This window comes from Cryptomeria japonica, chromosome 2, assembly GCF_030272615.1.
Source record: "Cryptomeria japonica chromosome 2, Sugi_1.0, whole genome shotgun sequence".
Taxonomy (NCBI): domain Eukaryota; kingdom Viridiplantae; phylum Streptophyta; class Pinopsida; order Cupressales; family Cupressaceae; genus Cryptomeria; species Cryptomeria japonica.
In genome coordinates this window covers 579,789,601-579,814,317 of record NC_081406.1, presented here as the reverse complement: position 1 = coordinate 579,814,317, position 24,717 = coordinate 579,789,601, and the positions used below count along the sequence as shown (strand labels likewise).

The 24,717-nt window shown below is 34.4% G+C and overlaps 1 protein-coding gene across 1 annotated transcript; it reads left to right on the top strand.

Moving 5' to 3' along the window:
- The first annotated feature begins 1,603 nt into the window (after positions 1-1,603).
- LOC131051778 (uncharacterized) lies at positions 1,604-2,777 on the top strand. The gene is made up of 3 exons (XM_059215477.1): positions 1,604-2,129; positions 2,242-2,457; positions 2,560-2,777. The coding sequence occupies exons 1-3, from the start codon at positions 1,604-1,606 to the stop codon at positions 2,775-2,777; spliced, it is 960 nt and encodes a 319-aa protein (XP_059071460.1).
- The last annotated feature ends 21,940 nt before the right edge of the window (positions 2,778-24,717 follow it).

The following is a 24,717-nucleotide window of genomic DNA, read 5'->3' as shown; positions in this document are numbered from 1 at the left end:
TTCGCTAAGTCTATGCTTGCAACTATTTGTTTTCTCTTCGTTTGTTGCACTTATGAGACTAGTTTAGCTTTGTATTGGACATCTAATTGTATTGTTTTCTGAGGCTAGTTAGGGATTTTTGGAGGTCTTGGATTATGGATTTTTTTAGGTCAGCAAGTTAGAAAAGAGTTACTCCTATATAACAATATTAACATTTTTTTCTTTCATATGGGTATATCTCTTTGAATTCAGTTTGGGATTTGAAATTCAATTACATATCTTAAGTTGTTGCAATCTTGAAATTCAATTACATTTAGATTTCCAATTTCACATGTCAATGAAATACAAATGCAATTAATATACACAAACGTAACCCTAGATCCCAAAGAATTAAAGACCGAGTGTAATGTCTTTGTAGAATTGATTCTTCATCACAATGCCACGTCTAAAAGACTTTGCATGGACACATTGCACAACAATTCCTGGTAGCACGAAGGTCAAGTGCAATTGGTGTCAAGATGAGATCGGTGGTGGAATTTATCGTTTCAAATGGTATTTGTCAAAAAAACAAGGAAATAACATCGAGATATGCAAAAAATGCCCTACAGATGTCTCATATCAGGCAAAGCAATCTCTTGAAGGGATTGCTAAGAATAAGGCCAAAAAGGCAAGAATTGGGGTTGAACTAGGTTCTACTTCTACAAATCCTAGGATGCACGATTTGGGTGAGGATGGTGAAGATGAGAGTTTCAGGGAATCTGGGTCTACACATAATTCTATAGCACATGGACCAAACATAGGTGGAGGAAACACTAATGCTTTCTTCCAATCTCGTACCACACCAGGATCACAAACCACTTTGGAGAGTACAAGATGGAGGAAAATTGTCACTGAAAAAGCAAAGAAGGCAATTGCTAATTATTGGTACTCCTCTCACACGACATTCCATGCTTCCAGAAATCCATATTGGCAACCCATGGTAGATGCCATTGTAGCTGTAGGTCCTGGGTTTCAAGCCCCATCTTGTGAATCATTGAGGGTTGGTATGCTGAAAGATGCAATAGAGGATGTTTAAGATGTTGTTAAACAACATCGATTGCAATGGGCGAGAACTGGTTGCAACATCATGTCAGATGGTTGGACAGATAGAAGGAACCAAACTCTCATTAACTTCCTTGTCTCTTGTGAGATTGGCATTGTTTTTTTGAAATCTGTGGATGCATCTAATATGATGAAATCCACAAATGCATTGTTTGAGATGTATGACATGGTAGTTACGGATGTAGGGCCACAAAATGTGGTTCAATTTATCACAGACAATGCTACTGCTTGTGTTGCTGCAGGGAGACTTCTAACAGATAAATATCCTTCCATGTTTTTTACACCATGTGCAGCACATTGCCTTGATCTAACCCTAGAGGACATTGGAAAAATTGAATGGGTTAAGGCAGCATTTCAGAAAGCTCACAAGGTTACCAAATTTGTTTATAATCACACAAGGGTTTTGGCTATAATGCGCTCTTTCACAGGAGGCAAGTAGCTAGTTCGACCAGGAGTGACAAGATTTGCAACATATTTCCTTGCATTACAAACATTATGTGAACAAAAAGGTAATTTGAGGCGAATGTTTGTTTCAGCTGAGTGGATGGAGTCTGGTTTCACAACTCAAGCAAATGGCATAGTAGTGGCAGAGTATATGTATTCTACCACATTTTGGGAATCTATTGAACAAATTGTAGAATTTTCAGAGCCTTTAGTAAAAGTCTCGAGACTAGTGGATGGAGATAAACCCCCCATGGGATATGTGTATGAAGCCATGGATAGGGCCAAGAAGGTGATAAGGAGTAAGCTGGAAAATAACAGGGATAAGTATATGCCGTTGTGGGACATAATTGATAGGAGATGGGATGGACAAATGCACACTCCTCTCCATGCTGCAGGATACTTTCTCAATCCTTTGTTATTCTATAAGACTGACTTCCTGGAAATTGATGCTGAGATCAAACAAGGCTTCTTCAAGTGCATGGAAAAAATGTTTCTTGACATGGAAAAATTTGATGCGGCCACGATAGAGCTAGAAATGTATAAGCATGCTAAGGGCTTTCTCTCTTCTAGGGCTGCTATACAAAGCAGAAAGACAATTCAACCAGGTAGACTCTATAAACTTTTGACAATCTCTTTATTTTGCCAACCATTAAGTTTGTTAAGATTATAAGATATTCTTAGTCTTACAATATCATCTCCATATAATGTGTTTTGCAGCTACATGGTGGGCTTCTTTTGGAGATGAAATACAAAATTTAAGGTGGATGGCGGTGCGTATTTTGATCCAACCATGTAGCTCATCAGCTTGTGAGCTTAATTGGAGTGTGTTTGAACACATACATTCTAAGAAACGCAACCGCCTATCACAACAACGACTGAATGACTTGGTATTTGTTCATCACAACCTCCGCTTGAAGATAAGGAAAGCTCAAGGTGAGAATATTAATATATAGTTGCAGTTTTTTGAATTGTATTCACTATTCATTGATTTTTCATTTGTAAGGGAAACACTAATTTCTACATGAGCAAAATCAGGAACTATTGAGGAATGCTTGCCAATTGACCTCGATGAGATATATCCAAAGTGCGAGTTGATTGCTGCTGATGATGATTATTATGTTGTTGCTGATCGTCCGCTTGTGTCTGAAGATTTTGATATCATGAGGCAAGCCAACTTTCGTCCTAAATGGGTTGAAGGAATTAGGACAGGCTCTTACCTAGGAGCTTCATCATCAGGGCCTCTTGCCCTCTAGCATGTCATCGCCTACATTTGAGATTTTGGAATTTTGTACTTAGTTTATAGGTTGACTTTGTTCAAAGTCACAAACTATATTGTAATTGACATTTTGACATCTATCACCATCTAGATATTATTTATGGTGTAGTATATTTTGTGGAACGTAATCAGTGATATGAATATAAACAACGAAAATCTATTTCCTACAATTCATGTTTTCAAGTGTCTATTTTATTTGCCTACAATATCTCTATGCTATGGAAATACCCTAAAATATATAAAAAAAGTAGTTTTTGATTGTTTTTCTGCAATTTTTTACGTTTTTTTGTATATCCGATTTTCCCGATTTTTTATACTTTTGTTTTGCCGATTAATTCCCCAAACGATTATTGTTTCACTGATTTAGACAACTCATCATAAATCAGCAACCCAATTACATCGCCGATTTTGACTTCTTACAAGACCTTATTTTTAGTGTATGTACAACATTTTGACTTAAACAACACGCTCTAAACAACAATCATATCAACAAAAACAACAACAATCGTATCAACAAAATTTACTTTATTGTTTCTTAATTTAAGAAAAAAAGCAGAGGGGATCTGAAGTTACTTGTGAAAGCCAGTGTAAACTGAAAGAGGAGAGAACAAAATGGAGAAATTTTTTGAGGAAAAGACGGTTGTAGAAGGAACTGCAACACCAGCAGCAAAGTAGTTACATCTAGTCCTTGTTGTTGTATTATTTTTGTTATCAATATCTTCCCCCTCTTCTTCTTGCTCTTCCCCCTTGGGAGGAAGGGGTAAGCTCCGGAAAAGTAAATTAAAGTCGTTGGAGGGCAGATCTGAGAAGAATACTTGAAACTCTGGTATTGGAGAACTCATCACCATGCATTTATCTTGAATTGCCTTTGAGACTGACTCTGCAATGAAAAGTGTATTGGGTCCAACAGAACACCCCAGATCTGCCATGCAAAACCTTTCAATTGGAGTAATCTTCATGCTAGAAATGCATTCTTTCAAAAATGGTTGTAGGAAATGGAGACATTCGCTCTGTAACATAACACAAAAACAAATTATAATACAATCAAACTTCAGGTGTTATACAGTTAATCTATTGGAAATATTTAGTGCAAGGATAAATATAATGTTAAAGGAAAAATAAAAATAAAATGAACTATAAGAATTCAATGTTAATGAAATTGTGAGGCTCCACCTATAGTTGGGTATTGATATTTCATATTTGGATGCTTATAATGTGAATTATTTTAAATGTCATAATTTAATGAAAATAAAGATGTGAAATTGTAGTTGATTTACATGCCATAAATTTAAGTGAGTAATGTGGACTTTAGGAATATCTACAATATGAAATGAAGTACATGTGAAAAATAAAATCTCAAATAGAAATTAAGTAGATTTTAGGATGAGAAAAATATTCCTCGTGAATTATGGTTCACATGATCTAGTTATTTTATGATATGTCAAGTATAAATAAATTTGTGTTCTTCAAGTTATGTTTACTATATCTACTAATTACTATGAATGGGGGTGTTCTACATAGTATTGAACTAATCGTGGGTAGAATAAGACACCAATGTACTTTGCAAGCATTATAGATTTTGGTTATTCTTTTTAAATATTATTTTTATCATATTTATCAATTTTAATGAACACATAGTCCATAAATACATAATTGAGTTAAAGTCTTAGTCTAGGTCATGGTACGGGGTTGAGCATATACATTACAATTCAAGACTATAGATCCTTAAAGACAACGACTCCATCTACTAATATTCATACCAAAGACAACCTCTAAGACTGTAAGCGTACCAATGAAGGTAGAAGTAGAAATGGTAAGGTGATACTTATAAACACTTCCTCACATAAGACACAAATAGTTATAAATTTTAATACAGAAATAGAAGTTCAAGCTTACCAAGCTAACTCAATGAACTTATTAAAGAAGAAAAATAATTACAAAAGTATATGGCCCAAGCTACAAACCAAACAACTTGGAATGTCTTTAGAAGTATCACTTTTAGAATAACCAAACACTAAATAGTCCCTAATAAAGAGCTTGATAATGTCTAGATCCGGTTTGATCTAGATTTTTTAAAACTAGTGGGATTTGTTCAATTTTGTCTAGATTTTTCAATTGCTAAAGAAATTTTACCAATTTTTTTGAAGCTCCATATTTCTCAATTATTCTTTTACCTCCAAGACAAATTGATTTTTTCAAACCTCCCAAATGACTCCATGCTCTTCTAAACTCCAAAGCTAATGATATGGAAGAGGTCATCAAAACTGCTATATGGGCTTGTATGTGGACTGAAGACAACAAGATCAAACAATCCCAATTACCAATTACAGGCTCTATTGTTATTCATTATGAATTACAAAATTTGAATTCATACTTCATAGTCATGTTTGGTGAGGATAAAATTTGATAAAAACAGTGGAAGAAAAGGCCAGAGATTTGCAGTTAGCGTAAAATTTTTGGAATTTTTTTAAATAATAAAACCTAACATAATTAAACTTTATAGATTACCTTTTTTAAAAACCTACACTATATTATATAAGGAATAAGCTCAATGCTTTAACCAACTAAGCTCAACCCCCTGGACATAGATTTATTAATTTAATACCTAAACCTATATTATATAATATTAAGACCTAAATCTTTGATATAAATTATATGTAATAACTCTAATGTTTTAAAATTATTACATTATGTAATTTTATAAAATAACAACTATAGGGCTAGTTCAGAAAACTAGAAATTTTGAACACTACACCTATTATCAAAAAATTAAATTTTGTTGCTGCCATGAAATTCTTCAGACCTGTAATACATTCACAACTTAAGATTGTTTATTACATTGATTGTTTATTATGGATACAGTAAACATATTATGCAAGCCCTTCCAATACACTATTAAACCTTAACTCACCCAACCAACAATTGCCCTTACACATGGAGGTTTATAGTTAAATAAGAGTATATAGACATCCACGAAGTCACATACATTTCTTGTGTGTACCATTTTGTCAGGTTCATGGATAAAAGTACAAAGTTGTGTCACACTTTTGTAAAGGAAATGGTCAATGATGATTCAACTTTTTAAATTAAATCAATAGAAAGTGTCCTATATTTTTTGAATTTTGAAATGATGTAAACTAATAAAATTAATATTCTTTCATCTATTTATATTTGTAATTTTAACAAAAAATTAAAAAAAAATTGAATGTAGTTTTTTTATAAAGTAAACACTATAATTTAGTTCTTGATAAAATGCTGAAATTGAAGTTAAAGCCACCACACTTCATTTAGTAAATTTTACCTTTCTTTCTTCAATTTTTTTGTGTATATTGATAACTTGAAACTTTAGTGCATGGATATATTTTTTACTATTTTTTATAAATATATTTTTCAATAAATTAAAAAGTTACGTGTGCTAAAATATAACTCTTTCCAATTCTCACCACCTTTTTTCTTAATTATTTATCCAAATTAGAAAATAATTATATCATCTTGCCATAGATTCTTTTCTCTATTGCATCATATTTTTTTCAAAATTTTCAAATAAATTCTAGCATTTTTCTTTGACAAGATAGTCAACCTTATATTTTAAACAAAAATATAATTATATAATAGTGTGATGATGAAATTTGTATTCCTTTGATACAATAATAGAAGTGAATATGTTGCCAACTGCATAATAGAATTGTAACTAGGAAAATTAAACAATTGACTGAACATTATTGTGTGTTAGTGTAATTAATGATATCATCTATTTTCACGATCCATAATTTGATATGATTCTAGATTTCTAGATTAAAAACACTTTTACACAAGTGAATCCACAAATCTAGAATCATATTATGTTAGTGTAATATATTTTATTAAGGGTAATGGGGTTTGAGGGGACCTGAAACCCCTTACAATGGGTTTTGAAAGGACCCAAAACCTTCTGGAATTAGCAAGAATCTAGGACCCCTAAATAGAATTTTGCAAAAGAATACAACAAATACTAACAAGAGCCAACCAACAACTAATCATCAACAATTAGGCATCAAGGATCTAGCTAAAACATCCACAAGTCCTAAGGCATTAAACAAGAATCCTCAGAGGTACAAATACAAAGGGTTTTTCCAAGCTCCCATAACTTGAAACATGGGCTTTGCAAGGATCCCATAAATTGTGATAAATAAGAAATGCATAAAGAAGAATAAACTTTTAATCTCTACTTTCCTTTTATACAGAAGCACGAACCCTCCAGTTTCCCCAAGCTCCACCTGTAAAAGAGAAATGAGAATAGAACTGAGAGCATTGTTAGGACAAAGGTCAACAACAACCTTCATACTGCAAGTCACAATTTTTCATGTGAGACCCATCTCCACCTCCAATAGAGCCACCTCTATAGGAAGGGTGGAAGAATAACCAACACCTTGCTTACCCTTCAAAATCTCCACCTCAATAGGAGATAAAGGAAAGAGGTAAGACAAAAGGGAAACAACAAATCCTTTGTAGCCAAGAGACAGGGCATCAACAACCTTCAAGCAACACTTGCTAAATTTTCTAGCAATAACCATCTTCACCTCAATAGAATATAGCTCCACCTCAATAGGAAGATTTGAAGAAAACTGCAGATGCTGAAACTAAAACATAAACCAACCCAACAAGGCCATCTCCACCTCAATAGGAAAGACCAACTCAAAATCTACAAAAGTTGGACAATGAGCCCTCTTTGCATCAACCAAAAAAAACTTCTCTCCCTCAACAATAGGAGAAACCCTTAGCCAACAACACCAAAAGACCACAAAAATTGACCCTAAAAGCTCAAGGGCCTCATGCTCAAGCCTAAAAAAAAACCCAACAACAACCCACTCAATATATCTACAAGAAAACATCAAAGGGGGAAGCCACCGACTCTAAAAGAATGAAAAGAAGGAGAAAGAGATATTGCTAAAAATAAAATATATACTCTAAGAGAACACAATGCTCACAAAAAGGCCCAATGAATCCATTAGGAACATCCAAAAGGGGTTATCTAACCCAACAACGACCATCCACGAAACCGCCATCGCAGAAACACATTTGAATCCAAGGCAAGGGCTCAAGAAAACTAAACCAAGAACCCCAGGATGTGAAATATAGCATGGAGAGACTAGTCACATCATACTAAAAGAGTCATTCTTATTGAGTCCAACCTTTCTCTAAATGAGCACCCCAAACAACAAACACCAAGGAAAGGGCTTCCAAAACCAAAGATAGAGTCAAGCCTCTACTAACAACAGAGTCCTAAACTTTATGACTATCGAGGAAGGGGTCAGTAGAGACAAAAGCTCCCATAGGAAACATCAAACCCAAACCAATCAGGAAAAGCTGAAAGGAGCCACAAACAATGCACCCAATGAAAATAGAATACCACATAAAAATAGGGGTTGATGCTTCAAATATTTGCAAGAAACCAATAGCCCACAAAAAAGTCAATTCATAAACCAACAAAGAGAATGTCTCTGAAACCACAAAATAAGAAAGCCTTGTTGTGCTTTCAAAGGCAAAAGAGAAAGCCCTCATAAAAAAGAGAATGGGTCGAACAAAAGGAAGAAAAGGCCAAGCAAATAGAACAAAAAAAGCTCAAATAGGGCCACCAAACCCCCACCAAAAGCCAACAAAAACAAACACCACACCACAAAATGCCAAAGAAACATGGAAAAAAACATCACCATCTTCATCTTAAAATTAAAATTTTTACTCTATTTTTCCTATAGTTTTCTGTTATTTGTAAGGAAATGTTTTGATATATGTATGAAATAAAAAATATTATTATTTTGTATGAACTTGAGTTTATTATCCTAACCTTTCTTCATTCTCATATATAGGCATTCTTACATACACAACCTTCATATTATCCTTATATATGTATTCTTTAATAACTTTACCTTATCTATGTATTTGTCACTTATGTATACAATTATTTCCATGTAGTCATCATATGCATAGATATGATACTTGATCACCCATGGTCATTTCTATGTGTTGACTATGCCCTAAAATGTAATTTGTTCTATCCTAGAATTATAATTTTTCTTATTTCATGGCCTATTGATTTTTCGTATTTCCTTGGTCCAAGTTGTTCAAATTTTCTTATCAATCCAATAGTTTTCCATAATTTTACACAATCCTAGTTATTTTACATAATTTTCATTTTTAATGTCTTAAAATATTTTTAGTTTTCCATTTTCCACCACATTCAAGTTTCCTTATTACAATGAAAATTAGTCTAAACCTTTTTAGGATACCTCGAGTCCACATATTTTTTCATAACTTTTCACTTGGGCTTTTGCATTCCTATTACAAGCTCAAAATATGGACCTTATGATTTTATATGTCACATTTTATTTTTTGTACATCTAGATCCCTAACTTGTTTTATGACTTTTCCTCCTACAAACTCATGTTGCCTTTGTTAGGTCCCAAAGACAACTGAGAGTGGGGGGGGGGAGGGGGAGGGTGAATCAATTGTCAGATAAATTCAAACCAAAAACAACTTAACCAACCTTAATGCTTAATACCGGTAAATCAGACTTTATGCTGGTAGATAGTTTATCAGTTAATTATAGTACCGATAAAGATTAATGCATGAAATAGAAAGACAATAACATACATAACACCAATATTTGTACATGGAAACCCTGTAAGGGGAAAAACCACGATGGGAAACCTTACCCACAATTAGATGATACTACTACAGATAGTATACCACAAACCAAGATTTGTAGTGCCTTGTGAGCACTAGAAAATCCTTTTTATTGCTAATTCATGATTTTCTCTAGGATTACTCTAAAATATTGAAACAATACATACTGCATTCATAATATCAGGTCTGGTTTGTGTTAAATACAGTAAACCTCCTATCATAGATCTATACCTAGTCGGATTAACAGGTGTAGATTCATCCCTTAGTGATAATTTGTCATTTGTAGTCATAGGTGTGCTTACCAATTTAGAGTTCTCCATCCCAAATTTCTTTAGTAACTCCTTCAAGTACTTGGATTGACTCAAGAATATACCTTTATCAGTCTATGAAATTTGCAATCCTAAAAAGAATTTTATTTCTCCAATCATAGACATTTCAAATTCTTGTTGCATTTCAATAGAAAAGTCTTTACATAATCCATCTTCTCCTCCAAAGATTATATCATCAACAAAAACTTCTATAACCAAGATTTCATCATTAGTCACTTTATAGTATAAGTTGCTATCAGCACTACCTTTAGAAAATCCAATCTTCAAAAGATACTTATCCAATCTAGTATACCAAGCTCTTGGAGCTTGTCTCAACCCATACAAAGCTTTTTTAACCTCCAAACCATATCTTTGTTATCCGTCAAGGAAAATACATTAGGTTGCTCAATGTAAACTTCTTCTTCAACATCTCCATTCAGAAATGCACATTTAATATCCATTTGATATACTTTGTAGTTCTTGTGTGCTGCAAAAGCCAAGAATAATCTAACTGCCTCAATTCTAGCTACCGGTGCAAAGGTTTCACTATAATCAATTCCTTCTTTCTGAGAATATCCTTTACACTCTAGTCTTGCTTTATTTTTGATTACCTTACCATCTTCATTAAGTTTGTTTTTGAATACCCATTTAGTTCCAATCACATTTTTGTCTTTAGGTCGGGGAACTAATGTCCATGTGTTATTCTTCTCAATTTGTTCTAATTCTTCTTCCATAGCTTTAATCCAGTGTTTATCTTCACATGCCTCATTAATTGATGATGGTTCAATTTGAGAAATAAGACATACCTCTTCATTTTCTAGTCTTCCATTTGTCATAACTCCTTTATACTTGTTTCCAATTATCTGATCTTCAGAGTGATTCAGTCTTACATACCGGGGTGTCTTTGTTTGTTGTTGTTCCTCAGTTACAGTGGAATTTTCAGATGATACCGATATAACTGGATCTTCATTTTGTATCGGTGGATTCAATGTAGGTTCATTTGCTAGTATTTCTGTTGTCGATTCAGAGTCTATATACCTTGAAGTTCCTCTAAATTGTTCATCAATCTTCACATTTGTACTCTCAACAATTTTCTGCAATCTCTTGTTAAAACATCTGTATGCCTTGCTCTTAGATTAAAAACCAAGAAATATTTCTTCATCACTTCTAGGATCAAATTTTCCAATATACTCATCTCTTCTAATATAGCATTTACTACCGAATATTCTAAATATTTAAGAGTAGGATTAATGCCAAACCATAGTTCATGAGGAGTCTTACCGGTTTCACCTTTGATGTGAACTTTGTTGAATGTATAGACCACTGTGCTTATTGCCTCTCTCCAATATACATGTGGAAGATTTTCTTCTGATAACATACTTCTTTCTGCATCCAAGATATTTTTGTTTTTCCTTTCTATAACTCCATTCTATTGTGGTGTCTGAGGTGCTGATAATTATCTTTTGATTCCATTCACTTCACATAATGCATTAAATTCCTTAGATGTAAATTCACCTCCTTGATCCGATCTCAGACATTTGATTTTCTTGCTGCTTTCATTCTCTACCATTGCTTTAAATAGTTTGAACTTCCCAAGTGCTTCTAATTTTTCTCTGAGAAAAGTAACCCAACACATTCTAGAATAGTCATCAATGATTAACATGAAATATCTATCACCTTGTAAACTTTTAGTTCTAGCTGGACCATATAAATCAGTATGAATTAAGTCAAGAGCATTATTTGATTTTTCTGGAATACTTTTAAAAGATGCTCTAACTTGTTTTCCAAATTGACATTCCTTACATACTGGATTGTGAGGTTTAACAATCTTACGTAATTCTCTAACTGCCTTAGTAGTACTAATTTTTACCATGCAATCAAAATTTAAATGACAGAGTCTCTTATGCCATAGCCAACTTTCATCAATGTGTGTAATCAAGCATGTCTTTTCATTATTATTCAAATGAAAGATGTTGCCTCTAGTTTGATTACCGGTTGCAATTTCCAAACCAGTTCTATTCATAATTTTGCATTTACCATTCTTGAATTGTAACGGAAATCCTTTTTCAACTAATTGACCAACACTCAAAAGATTATGCTTTAAACCTTCTACATAGTAAACATTGTCAGTATTATGCTTACCATCAAGAGATATTGTACCTTTTCCTTTGATTAAGCAAGCTTTGTCATCTCCAAATCTTACTAGGCCTCCATTATATTCCTAAAAGTTCAAGAATTTACCTTTATCACTAGTCATGTGATGTGAACATCCTGAATCAATGATCCATTCATCCTTAACTTCAATTTTAGCTAGTAGGGCCTATTCTACTGGTTGAACAGTAGGTGCCAGTTGATCTTTTGTTATAGCAAGAAAAACCCATCCATTGTCTACCAGATCTTCATCAAAATCATCAGTGACTCCTTCATCAGCAAGATAACAAGATTTATCTTTATTCTTCTTAAATTTATATCTCTGATATTCAGGGTTAGGCTTGAATGTTCTTCTAGCTTCTTCTCTTAGTCTAGCATGTCTCTCAGGGCATCTAGAAGCCATATGACTAATCTTATTACAGTTAAAGCATTTAAAGGGTTCTTTACCTTCATACTTACTTCCAACTAGACCTTTAGGCATTTTTCTTGTAAATAGTGCTTCAAGTTCTTCATTTTCTCTCCTACTTTCCTCAAGTTCTCTTGCATAAAATGCTTTCCAATCAGACTTGTCAAATGATGGTGCAGATGATGTTGATACCTTAAAAGCTAAATCTGTCTTTATAGTAGCAACATGACCAAATTCCTCAATTTAAAAAGCTGAAAGTTTTCCAATCAATGTATCCCTAGTTACTGATGTATTAGGCATTATTCTTAACTCATTTATAGCAATAACCTTCATTTTATATGCTGGTGGCAATCCTCTTAAAACTTTTGAAATAATTTCATCTTCACTTAAGGTTCCTCCACAACATTTAATACCCAAAACAATTTCATTTAACTCTTTCCATAAAAGCAGAAATCCTTTAATCTTCTTCGATTTTCAGATTTTCATACCTGACCCAGAAGTATTCAAGTTTTGCAATTTTGACTGTGGAATCTCCTTCATTCAATGTTTCCAAATGGTCCCAAATAGCTTTAGTAGTTGATCTATCTGATAATGCATTCAAAAGTGCTTCTCTTGCTTTGTAATCATTTTCCTCATCTTTAGCCAAGTTAGGTGGATTAGGCCGATTCTTAATAGGAGCAGTATAGCCATTCTTTGTAACATCCCAGATGTCCTTTCCAATGCAATTTAGATGTGTCTCCATTCTAATCTTCCATATTCCATACTTGGTTCCATCAAGTTTAGGACTATCCTTCCTGAAATTGTTTGTAGACATTGGATCTCCTCAAGTTGTTAAACTTCTACAAAAGAGGACTAAGCTCTGATACCAATTGTTAGGTCCTGGAGAAAATTGAGAGGGGGGGAGGGTGAATCGGTGGTTAGATAAATTCAAACCAAAAACAACTTAACCAACCTTAATGCTTAATACCGATAAATTAGACTTTATGTTGGTAGATAGTTTATTAGTTAATTACAGTACCGATAAAGATTAATGCATGAAATAGAAAGACAATAACATACATAACACCAATATTTGTACGCAGAAATCCTGTAAGGGGAAAAAACATGGTGGGAAACCTTACCCACAATCAGATGATACTACTGCAGATAGTATGTGTATACAAATGGGATCTACACATGCAGAAAGCCCAAGCGCCTAGAGCTCACTGCTCAAACACAAGTAGGAGTCACACTAACTACAATTGGATGGGTAAATCCAATAAAGATGTACTGCTCAAAATAACATATTTCTATGCTAGATTCAGTATCGGTGTAGTTTTGATTGTCTTCAAAAAAACCTTGCTTCACCTTCAAATGATGTCTGTGTGTATAGCTCTGCTTATTCTCGCATATACCTTCTTACAATTCCTTTTTACAATCGCATATCAATCTTACAAATAAGATCTTACATATATACCATAACCTAAGACCAATTTTAGTAGGTCAGCTCTAATAGATATTACAATAAAACACTTTACAAGTAAATCAATAACCGATGGAATAACCAATTCAACATGTTGGCTTGATGCATTTACAACAATAATAAATCATCTTCAAAGTGTGTCGTGTTGATTTGGAATAGATAAGCCTGTCGGTGCTTATCCTGGACCTATTTGTCGGTAACAACAAATATGCAATCATGAATATACCAATGAACGAATCTCCAAGACAAAGTGTCCAAATGATGTCTTTGACATAACCAGGTGTTTTCCATATCATTCCAAGTGCCGATGAGCATTATATCCTGGCAGTGTACTAGATATTAATGACTATGTATAAGTTACTTGCTTGCCAGTGAATATTGTCGATTCTTCAAAGTGCCAGAGTTGATAAGTGTTAGTAGGTGTTGACATCAATGACAAAACCATACCAAAATACCAATAGCCTTATATTTCCAAACTCAAAAAGAAGTTCATGTATGGATTTCAATTAATGTCACAATTCCATTCCAAACCAGACTTATTTTAAATTGTTTCGTAGTCATTTTACCACACCCACAACTTTAATCCATTCACATTTATGGACTTGTCTGTCTATCCTTATGTAGTCTAGTTAAGTGGAGATAATATATTTGGTATGCCAAATTTCAAACATATGATACTTGCATTCCCAAGTTCTAAGCTCATGATATGTACTTTTTTTCATGTGCATTCATATCTAGAAGTAAGGTACTAACCTCTCCTTAGACACATGAAGCCATATATAGTGCTTAAAGGTTTAAAATTAGGGTTAGGGTGAAATTAAGATAATAAAACCACTAAATGTCCTAATTCGCCAATACATTTGGAAGGAGAGGGAATCTAATAGATCTTGCCTCAAAAGACTTAGATTCTGATAAGATTCCAAGCTCTTTGGATAAGGTCTATCTCCTTCCTAAAATTGAATTGATTTTATTATTTAATAATTAGGGCAATATAGGTGATGATTGAAATATTCTAATAGAAACAGTAAGTTATAGATGTCACATGGAACCACTGACCTAGATCTGGAAAAAATAAGCTATCTAGAATATGCTCTCAAAAGTTTAGCCTGATTTTTCAGGACTGGGTAGTATCAATTTGTCATGGTCCTCTGAATTTTCTACTATCAAAAGTTGAAATAGTTTATCTCTATGAACTTTGTCAATCCTCTCGAGTGTAGCTCTATACCTATTCCTACACATAGAAAGAAAGGGAAAATTGTTGGGAATAGGGGTTTGCCTTAGGTGGTTTTGGAATTAACCATGAAATTGAATTGATAAATGTAAATGAAAGACTACAACAAAATACTTTCCTTTTGAGGGAAAGGCTAAAAATGATTGAAAACCTATTGATATACCTCAATGAAGTTTAGTTTAACCTTCACAAGGAATTAGGGTTTCATGTATGTTATCTTCATAAAACATAGATCATGGATATCATCTTCAATGTCTGAAACTTGACTTCACTTTTTCACCAATGCTTGATGAAAGACGGGTTGCTTTCTCACTTGAATTTTCTAGAGTGTAATTGAGATCTTGAATGAGGTTAGGTTTAAAATGAGAGGGGTAGACCTCCTTTTATACTTGCTTGTCAAAAAAAATTGAATTTTTGACACAAGACAACACAGGATCTAGGTCCCCACTCTAATGTGACCAATATGAGGCCCCAAATTGGGCCCTTTTTTAGAGGATTCCATGGTCTTGATTTAGGACTAGGGAACCCAGGGCCATGGTCCTGGAAATTAGTGCTCCAGGTCTGGGGGGTTGTGTGAAGATAGTGAAAAAGCATTTTTGATAGGTTGTATGAAAAAAATCAGCACTTTAGTAAGGCCTTGGGAGCTGAAGTGCCAAAGTGAGGTCCAAGTGAGGACAAAATTGTAGGCGAGTACAATTTAGGATGCTACAAATGTAACTGAGTTGTTTTTGGAAATCTTGTAGGTGAAGTGCCAAAGTGAGGTCCAAGTGAGGACAAAATTGTAGGCGAGTACAATTTAGGATGCTACAAATGTAACTGAGTTGTTTTTGGAAATCTTGTAGGTCATGCTAAGGTTCAAACTCTTTTTTTATTTCTATTTTCCTAATATAAGTATATCTTCAAGATCTAAAAATGTTAAACACTATATGTCCTCAAGATTCTTGCATATACACTTGTTTGATATCTATTATACTTATCTATTCCTCTATATTTTAGTTGAGTGAGCATAATGAATCAAGTGTTTGGTATACTTCACGTCCATTAGCACATTTACTACATATCCCAAACTTATTAGAATATAAATTAGAGTATTGAATAATTCTTGAGTCCAAGTTTCAAATCTCTAGTAGACCTAGTGAGCCTTATCCATTGCAAAGTTAAGTAGTGGCTTCACATCCACTATTTACCAATTTTGATGCTTTTTTTTTTTTCATGTCTACATTTCTCCACTTGGAGATTAAATAGTTCTAGTGGTTAAAAAAATGGTAGTTCAAGGTACAATATAATTGATCCTTTTGACCCCTTTGCATGTATGAAGGTCCTTCGATCACATATTTAAATAAGTATTGACATATAATTTATCTAGAATTAGTTGTGGGTATTTTTATGATATTAATATATATTTTAATGAATTAATGGTCTCAAATGTGTTAGGATTCCCAAATATGCTAAGAGGGGGAGGTGAATCAGTATCTTGCTGGTGAACAGATTTTCTTATCTTATTAAACAAATTGCATCTCAAAACCGTGTACTGGTAAACCAGAAATAATGTAGTAAATAAGATCAATAACCACAACATAGAAAGCACACCATAACACAATATTTTTAGCGAGGAAACCCGGTGTGGGAAAAAATTCAGTGGGATTTGTGACCCGCAATATTCACTCATTGGCCAATAAATGAATATTACTTACAATAGGGGCCTGCACATGTTGGAAGGCCAATTGCCTAAAGCTCACTGCTTAATTACAAAAGGGAAGTCTCACTGACTTACAAAAATGAATTATGCAAATCCAATATCATGTATTGCTTCAATTCAGAATCTGCTATGCTGGGTTCAGTACCAGTTTAAGCTCATACAACTTCCATAAACCTTATTCCAAAATCTAACTTAATATTCACATGTTCGCATTTGCCTATTACATTCCTTACTTACTTACACAAATGATCTACAAGATCTCATACTTATATGTGTTGGCATATGCACACTCTAATGAGACATTGTATGTGATTGAAGGTTTTGTCATTGATGGCAACCTTGCAATCCTATGGCACTGGCAAAGACATTATATTAGCATCAACAGATCACACTCTACACTGGCACTCAGGACACCAGCACTGACACAAAAGAAAGGAAGTATACCGGCACAAAGGCCGATAGGAATTTTGTTATATAATATTTTTTTTATTATTGTAAGCCGACTTGGCAAATTGTAAAATGACTCTTATATATAAAAGAGATCATTGTAGACATTTTGTAAAAAAAAAGAAGAATGTGAAGTAGAAGCATTAAGGAAAATATTAGGCAGACCTAATGTGTGAAATATAGGTCAAAGGGTATATGTAAAGAACAAAGCAGGAACTGGTACTGAATCAGGCATTGAAGATGCTATTGTAAAGTAGTACAAGATATTGGATTTGTATAATCCTTATTGTAAGTCAGTGAGACTTCCCTTTGAGTAGTGCGCTCTAGGCAGTTGACCTTCCTGCATGTGCAGGCCCCTATTGTAAGTAATATTCTCTTATTGGCCAGTAAGTGAATATTGTGGGTGACAAATCCCACTGAGGTTTTTCCCACACCAGGTTTCCTCATTAATATCTTGTGTTATGGTGTACTTTTCATGTGGATGTACTTAATTCTATTTATTGCATTATTTCTTGCATATCGATACACTATTATATTATATTCTGCATGTTTTAAATTAAGAAATTCTAATCACCGGTTAGATACTGATTCACCTCCCCCTCTCAGTATCTATGGGACCCCTAACAATTGGTATCAGAGCCTGGTCCTCTATTTTCAGAAGCCTAACAACTTGAGGAAGATCTTAACACCGGTAAAGATGGAAAATCTAATGAAGCAACTTGAAGGAGCTCTTACAGACTATGATGCAGAGAAATTGAAAAATATCAAACTAGAAGATGATTTAAGGGCAGCTCAGGATATCTTTTAGACACTTCAAGAAAAATTTACTGTTGCAAGGAATAAGAGAAGAGAACTTTGTGAAAAATCGCAAAATGAGAATGATGAAAAGGAATCACTTAATGATATGATGAGCAAGTTGAAACAAGAGATCATGACAACAAAAAATGAAATGCAGGATATGACTATGAGATTTTGCAAAGAGATTGAGGATAGGAAGAAGAATGAAGAAGAATTGACCAGAAGACTAAGTGATGCAGCAAATGAGAATACAAGACTTAGCTATGAAAATGACATGTTGAAGACAGATCTGATGCATACTCAGAATGACTCAAATGAACTGATGAGACAAAAAGAAATCTTGGAAAGAGAACTGGAAACTACAAATCAACACAAAGAAAAATTCAAGAAAAGCTCAGAGGAACTTGGCACCTTGCTGAAGAATCAAAAACCTAAAAGTGACACTTCTGGAATTGGCTTTCAAGTTGGTGAAAGCTCCGGCACTGCAAATACTCAGGATCACAACAAACTGGTAAGTCAACCTAATGCTTATAAATTCAATGGAAAATGCTTTAACTGTAATAAGTATGGTCATAGAGCAAATGAATGTAGATCTAGAAATTATCAGAATATCAACACACCCACCGGTCAATGTTCTAAGTGCAACAAAGTAGGGCACAACTCTGAAAACTGCAGAATGAATGTGAGATGTTATGTTTGTGGAAGATTTGGACATTTATCTAATCAATACAGAACACAAACCGACATAGGTTATGGGAAAGCTATTCAAAAGAATAATGTAACTTGTTATGCATGTAACAAGATTGGGCATATTACTAAATTTTGTAGAAGTAAAGGAACACTGGTAGACAACAAAAGTGCTAGCTTGAAAGGTAAAGAAAAAGTTGATGAGGTTAAGAAAGAATTCTCAAAACAATGGATTAGAAAAGCTAATCTAAATATTCGGAATACTCCTCCACCGGTAGAACAAACCAATGCTTCACTGGCAGGATAGAGTGATGCTTCACCAGAAGGACAAAGCAGTGCTCCACCGGTAGGAAGTTCTTCATCTAATTGAAGAAAATATCTTTGAGGGTTTGGCAATCTAATGACACGTGCTATTATTCCCTCGGTTAAGATAAGAAGTTGAAAAATTACGTATTACTGGCAAACAATGTTAAGAGAATACTTAACCGGCATGCAATTAATGTGGTAGATGGCGAAGAGACATTACAAAGTTAAGGTTTTGGCTCCATTTCATTTCACCGTGATTTCAAATTTTTGAAGAGCGCGAAGACTTTGAGCTAAGGCATTTCGAGCAAGAAGCAAGCACACTCCAAGCAATCATCCATCTAAGGCAGTAAAAGGTATTTAATCATGGCATCCACCTCTGCAATTGAATACATAGAAAACCCTACTATTGTTGAGGTAATAAAAAGACCTAGGCCCATATTTTAGTTAGTTCCTGAGATAGCAAAGAAGGATGATGCCTTAGGTGCTTTTTCTCAAATTCCTAAGGGAGTTGTATATGCTGAAGACCCCAGAATGTACATCCACTGCAACATTGAAGAGTTAGGAAATGAGGAAATTAAAACCATGTATAAAACTATGATATGTGATAATACCAGCAATGTTAAAGATGAACACAAAATTATTGAGACCCTAGGATTTATAGAGATCCTTAGCATTCCTGAATTTCCAAAGGATGTGATTAGGATAGTTTTAAGCAGGGTACATGGAGAATTTTTCTGGTTAGATGCAATCCATAAGATCACCAAGGAAGCTATGAAAGCTATCACAGGGTTACCGACCACCGGTAAAAGACCAGATAAAACCAAGAAGGTTTCCAATGACCTAGTTATAGACCTAACTAGTGCAACATTTGATAAGAGGTCTCTAAGGGTTAATGATGTAAAAGACATCAATGTGAGATTCATTAGTATGATATTAGGGTATAAAGAAACTCATGCTAATAGACTAAATTCAGTTTCAAGCTTATGCATTAAGAGTGCTTATGATATGGTAACAGATAATGCAAAAATTGACATATGTGAATGGTTAAAGGATGAATTAATTGACAATCTTGGAAAGATCAAGAAGGACAAGAAAGGAACTTTCAGATTTGGAAATTTGTTGGTATGCCTAATGCTACACATAACAAAACAGGTTCCCGGTATAGGTTACAAAGAACTTGGATATGACATACCGGTAGGCAAACAATTGACTGAACTATTCAATAACATGGGTGAGAACAAGGAAAACAATATTAATGACTTCTTTCAAGCATTAAAAGCTAAAATGAAGAAAAGAGTAAGGTTATCATAGAAAATTGTAGACAAATACAAAGATGATATATGCTTTGTCATCAAGAAAGATGAAATATGGATGGAAGCAGTCATCCTAAGGATAGTTTGGGTAACCGAGATGGGCTATGAAATAGATGATCACATAGTTGAAACATATACTAAAGCACTTCTGGAAGCCCCCAGAGAACCAAAAGAAGAAGTATTTGGTATTGCTAAAACCATAGAAAGCCAAATTCAATCAAAGAAAAGGGTGAAAAAGGTTGAGGCAGTTGTAAGGAAAGGGTCTAGACAAGCAAAAGCCATCAAGGAAGATGTATTGAAGAAAATTGACATAATTGAGGATGAGTTAGCAGCTCCACAGCCTGAAACTCACCTATCACCGGTAGGTACTTCTTCAGGAAGTGACATGCCTGCAACTTTCAAAAGAGTTGTAAGGAAAAGAGATCCCTCACCGGCAACCACACCTTCACCTAGGAGGACAAGGCAAAAGTAACAAGCAGTGAGATCTCTAGTTAGAAAGGCCACACCAAAGAAGAAATTGACACCCAAGAAGAAGAAAAGGACAAACAAAGACTTGGCCCCTCTTGATATATTATTGAATGAAATCACAGAGGAAGGTAAACTGAAAAATATAGAGAAAATATATGACACTCTAACAGTTGATGAACAAGAACAAGTTGAAAACAGTGTTATATTGCACATGGATATGTATAAGAAATTTTTGATGGAAGTAGTCAATGAAATTCCTGATGAATTATTTAAAAGACTAGAGGCAAGAAGACAGGCAGTGATAGAATTGGATAAGAAAATAAAAATTGAGAAGTTACCTGTTGTATATCTGGTAACTCTCCACAAGAAATTGATGATCTGATTGCCAAGGCCAACCGGTCAGTATTCTCTACTACACACCGACATATTTCACTAATGGCAGGAAGAGTTAATGAAGTGACAGAGGAAACAAAAGATGGATGGGATATATTCCTGGTTGAGAAAGAAAAAGAAGAAGAGTACAGGAACTCCAAACCTATAAAGGTATATCAGAAAGATAGAGACAAGGGGAAAGGTAAAGTTGGTGGACCACCAAGTATCAAGGTTAGAGATAACTTACCCCCACCTTCTTTAAATACTCCACCGGTAAAATCAACAACTACTGAAGATCAACCGGCAGCTGAGAGTATGGATGTAGAGGATAATAATCCTAATCCTGAAGTCCTATATACTATGAATGTTGATACTAAAAATATCAACATAGTAGTAGACAAAGATACAACTGTTAAGTCAGATATGGCTAGTGAACCTCCAGTAGCAGGGGAAACAGATAAACCGACAGAAGATAAAGAGTAAAAGGTAGAGACTGAGACACAGATTGAGGGAATGCAACATACTGAGAAACAAATAGAGCTAAAGGCTCCAGAACAACAACAACCAGAATAGGTACATAAGGAAACAGTGCCATCGGCAACTAGTGAAGTAGGAAAACCAGTGCTTAAAGAAGTGTAGACACAAACAGACCTACTAGAGGTCAATACAAGCTTGGTTACTTCCACCAGTACTTAGATTGTTGGATCATCATCATGATATAAATCAACAAATGTGACTGAGGTGCTATTAGATTCTATCAAGAAAATAACCAACTGCAGCTCACAAGCTTACAAAGCAATTGATGATTCCATACCAATTTTGAAGGTAATTGCTCCCAACTGTAATATAGATAACAAAGATTCTTTAGGACAATTGGATACATTGTGTAAATATATCTCAGAAAACATTGAGAAAATAAAGGAAGATTCCGTAAAGGATAAGGTAGAAATTGAAAAATAGAAATTCCTTGAGCAAATAAAGAAGTGTAATAGAGATTTTGACACAATTCTACCGAAACTATGTAATTTGTTGAAAGAATACAAAAATCTGTATAAAGATACCTATAAAACAAACTTTTTGACTGTAGATATTGACAAGAAAATGAGCAAGGTACAGGATGAGATAAATAAACTTGCAGACAGCTTTGTCAACTCACTTGACACACTATTAGTTTTTGAGGAGAAGATAAGAAATTTTGAGGAAGAACTACTCAAATTGGAAAGAGAGAAAGAAAGAATAATAAATAAGGAAAAACATTTGAGATCTAAACTAAGTCCAAGATTGGACTATCTAGCATCTCTGTGGAAGGAAATTTCTAAGGCAATAATATAGGGAAGCAAAACACCGGCAGAGTATTTGCAGCATCTCATCGGTATAGTGAAGAGAATATAGACGACAATAAAGGATAGCAAGAAGTTTATGGATAGTATAAACTTGATTTTGGGAGACCTTTTTCAAATTATAACTACCTAGCTACAAGGTTGAAACCAGAAACTCTACTGACATCTTGACAACCTTTGTCATTGATGCCAAAGGGAGAGTAGTGGGATAAGAAAATTCAAATCACGGGAATCATATGCTTAGGGGGAGCACACACATTTTTGGTAACATATTTGGACTACACATTTTTTGGATACTTTTTTGAAATTTCTCATGAGTGTTGCCATCAATGCCAAAGGGGGAGATTGTTGGCATATGCACACTCCAATGAGACATTATATGTGATTGAAGGTTTTGTCATTGATGGCAACCTTGCAATCCCATGGCACTGGAAAATACATTATACCAGCATCAGCAGATCACACTCTACACTGGCACTCAAGACACCGACACCGACATAGAAGAAAGGAAGTATACCAACACAAAGGCTGACAAGATTTTTGTTATATAATATTTTGTTTATTATTGTAAGCCGACTTGGCAAATTGTAAAATGACTCATATATAAAAGAGATCATTGTAGACATTTTGTTAAAAAGAAGAAGAATGTGAAGTAGAAGCATTAAGGAAAATATTAGGCAGACCTAATGTGCAAAATATAGGTCAAAGGGCATATGTAAAGAACAAAGTAGGAAACGGTACTGAATCAGGCATTGAAGATGCTATTGTAAAGTAGTACAAGATATTGGATTTGTATAATCCTTATTGTAAGTCAGTGAGACTTCCCTTTGAGCAGTGAGCTCTAGGAAGTTGGCCTTCCTGCATGTGCAGGCCCCTATTGTAAGTAATATTCTCTTATTGTCTAGTGAGTGAATATTGTGGGTCACAAATCCCACCGAGGTTTTTCCCACACTAGGTTTCCTCGTTAACATCTTGTGTTATGGTGTACTTTTCATGTGGATGTACTTAATTTTGTTTATTGCATTATTTCTTGCATACCGGTACACTGTTATATTATGTTCTGCATGTTTTAAATTAAGAAATTCTAATCACCAGTTAGATACTAATTCACCCCCCCTCATAGTATCTGTGGGACCCCTAACAATATGAGTCCTATTACAATTCGCCTTGTCTTCTTACAAAAATATTTAATAATTAAATACAAAATAAAATCATGTTGGTTGGGGTGTTGGTAATCATCTTTGCCACTATCAGTGTCATAGGATTGTAAGGTTGCCATCAATGACAATACCTTCAATCACCTACAATTTCTCATTGGAGTGTGCATTTTCCAACAATCTCCCCCTTTGGCATTGATGGAAACACTCATGAGAAAAAGTCAAAATGATATCCAAAACTGTGTTGTCCAAACAAAATCTTGCCAAAACTGTGTGCTCCAAAATTGTGTGCTCCCCCTGAGCAGATGATGTCTTCTACCAATCATTTTTCTCATTCAACTACTCCCCCTTTGGCATCAATGACAAAGGTTGTCAATTAATGTCAATTGAGTGTAGTTCTTGTCATGATCCCTGTAACCGGTGGGTTACAATATGATATAGATCCACTAATGCAAAATTCAAGTTGTTAGTGAACCTCTCACTATCCTTCAATGTTGCTTTTGTCCTTTGGACGGTACTAGTGAGTATGTGCATTTTCTCTTCCGATGTCTTAAGTCCTGGAACAATTGCCTTAGAAATCTCTTTTCTCAAAGAGATGAGGATGTCTAGTTTCGAACCAAGTCTGCATTTGAGTTCCTTAGCTTTGTATTTTATTTTTTCCTTCTCCTTCTCCAATTTCTCAAGTTTCTCCTCAAAACCAGCTATCTCCTGCTCTATTACTGATATGGGTTCTAATGAACCAATGAGATTGTCAGCTATATCATTTATTTCTTTTTGTACTATGCTGATTTCCTTGTCAATATCCACTATCAGAAGATCAGTCTTGCAGGTGTCTCTGTACAACTCCTTAAATTTCATTAAAGTTTTGTTTAGTGCCAGTAGGAGGGTGTCAATATGTTCCATGCACTTCTTTATTGTATCTTCAAAGAATTTTTCTTTTTCCTTGTTCATTTTCTCACTGAATGTATCCTCATTAATTTGATCAATTGTCAAAAGATTATCGGTGATGTATTTAGACAATGTGTCTAGTTGACTCAAAAAATCTTTATTTTCCACATTACACTTGGGTGCAATCAGTTTCAATAAAGGAATTGTGTCATCAATAGCCT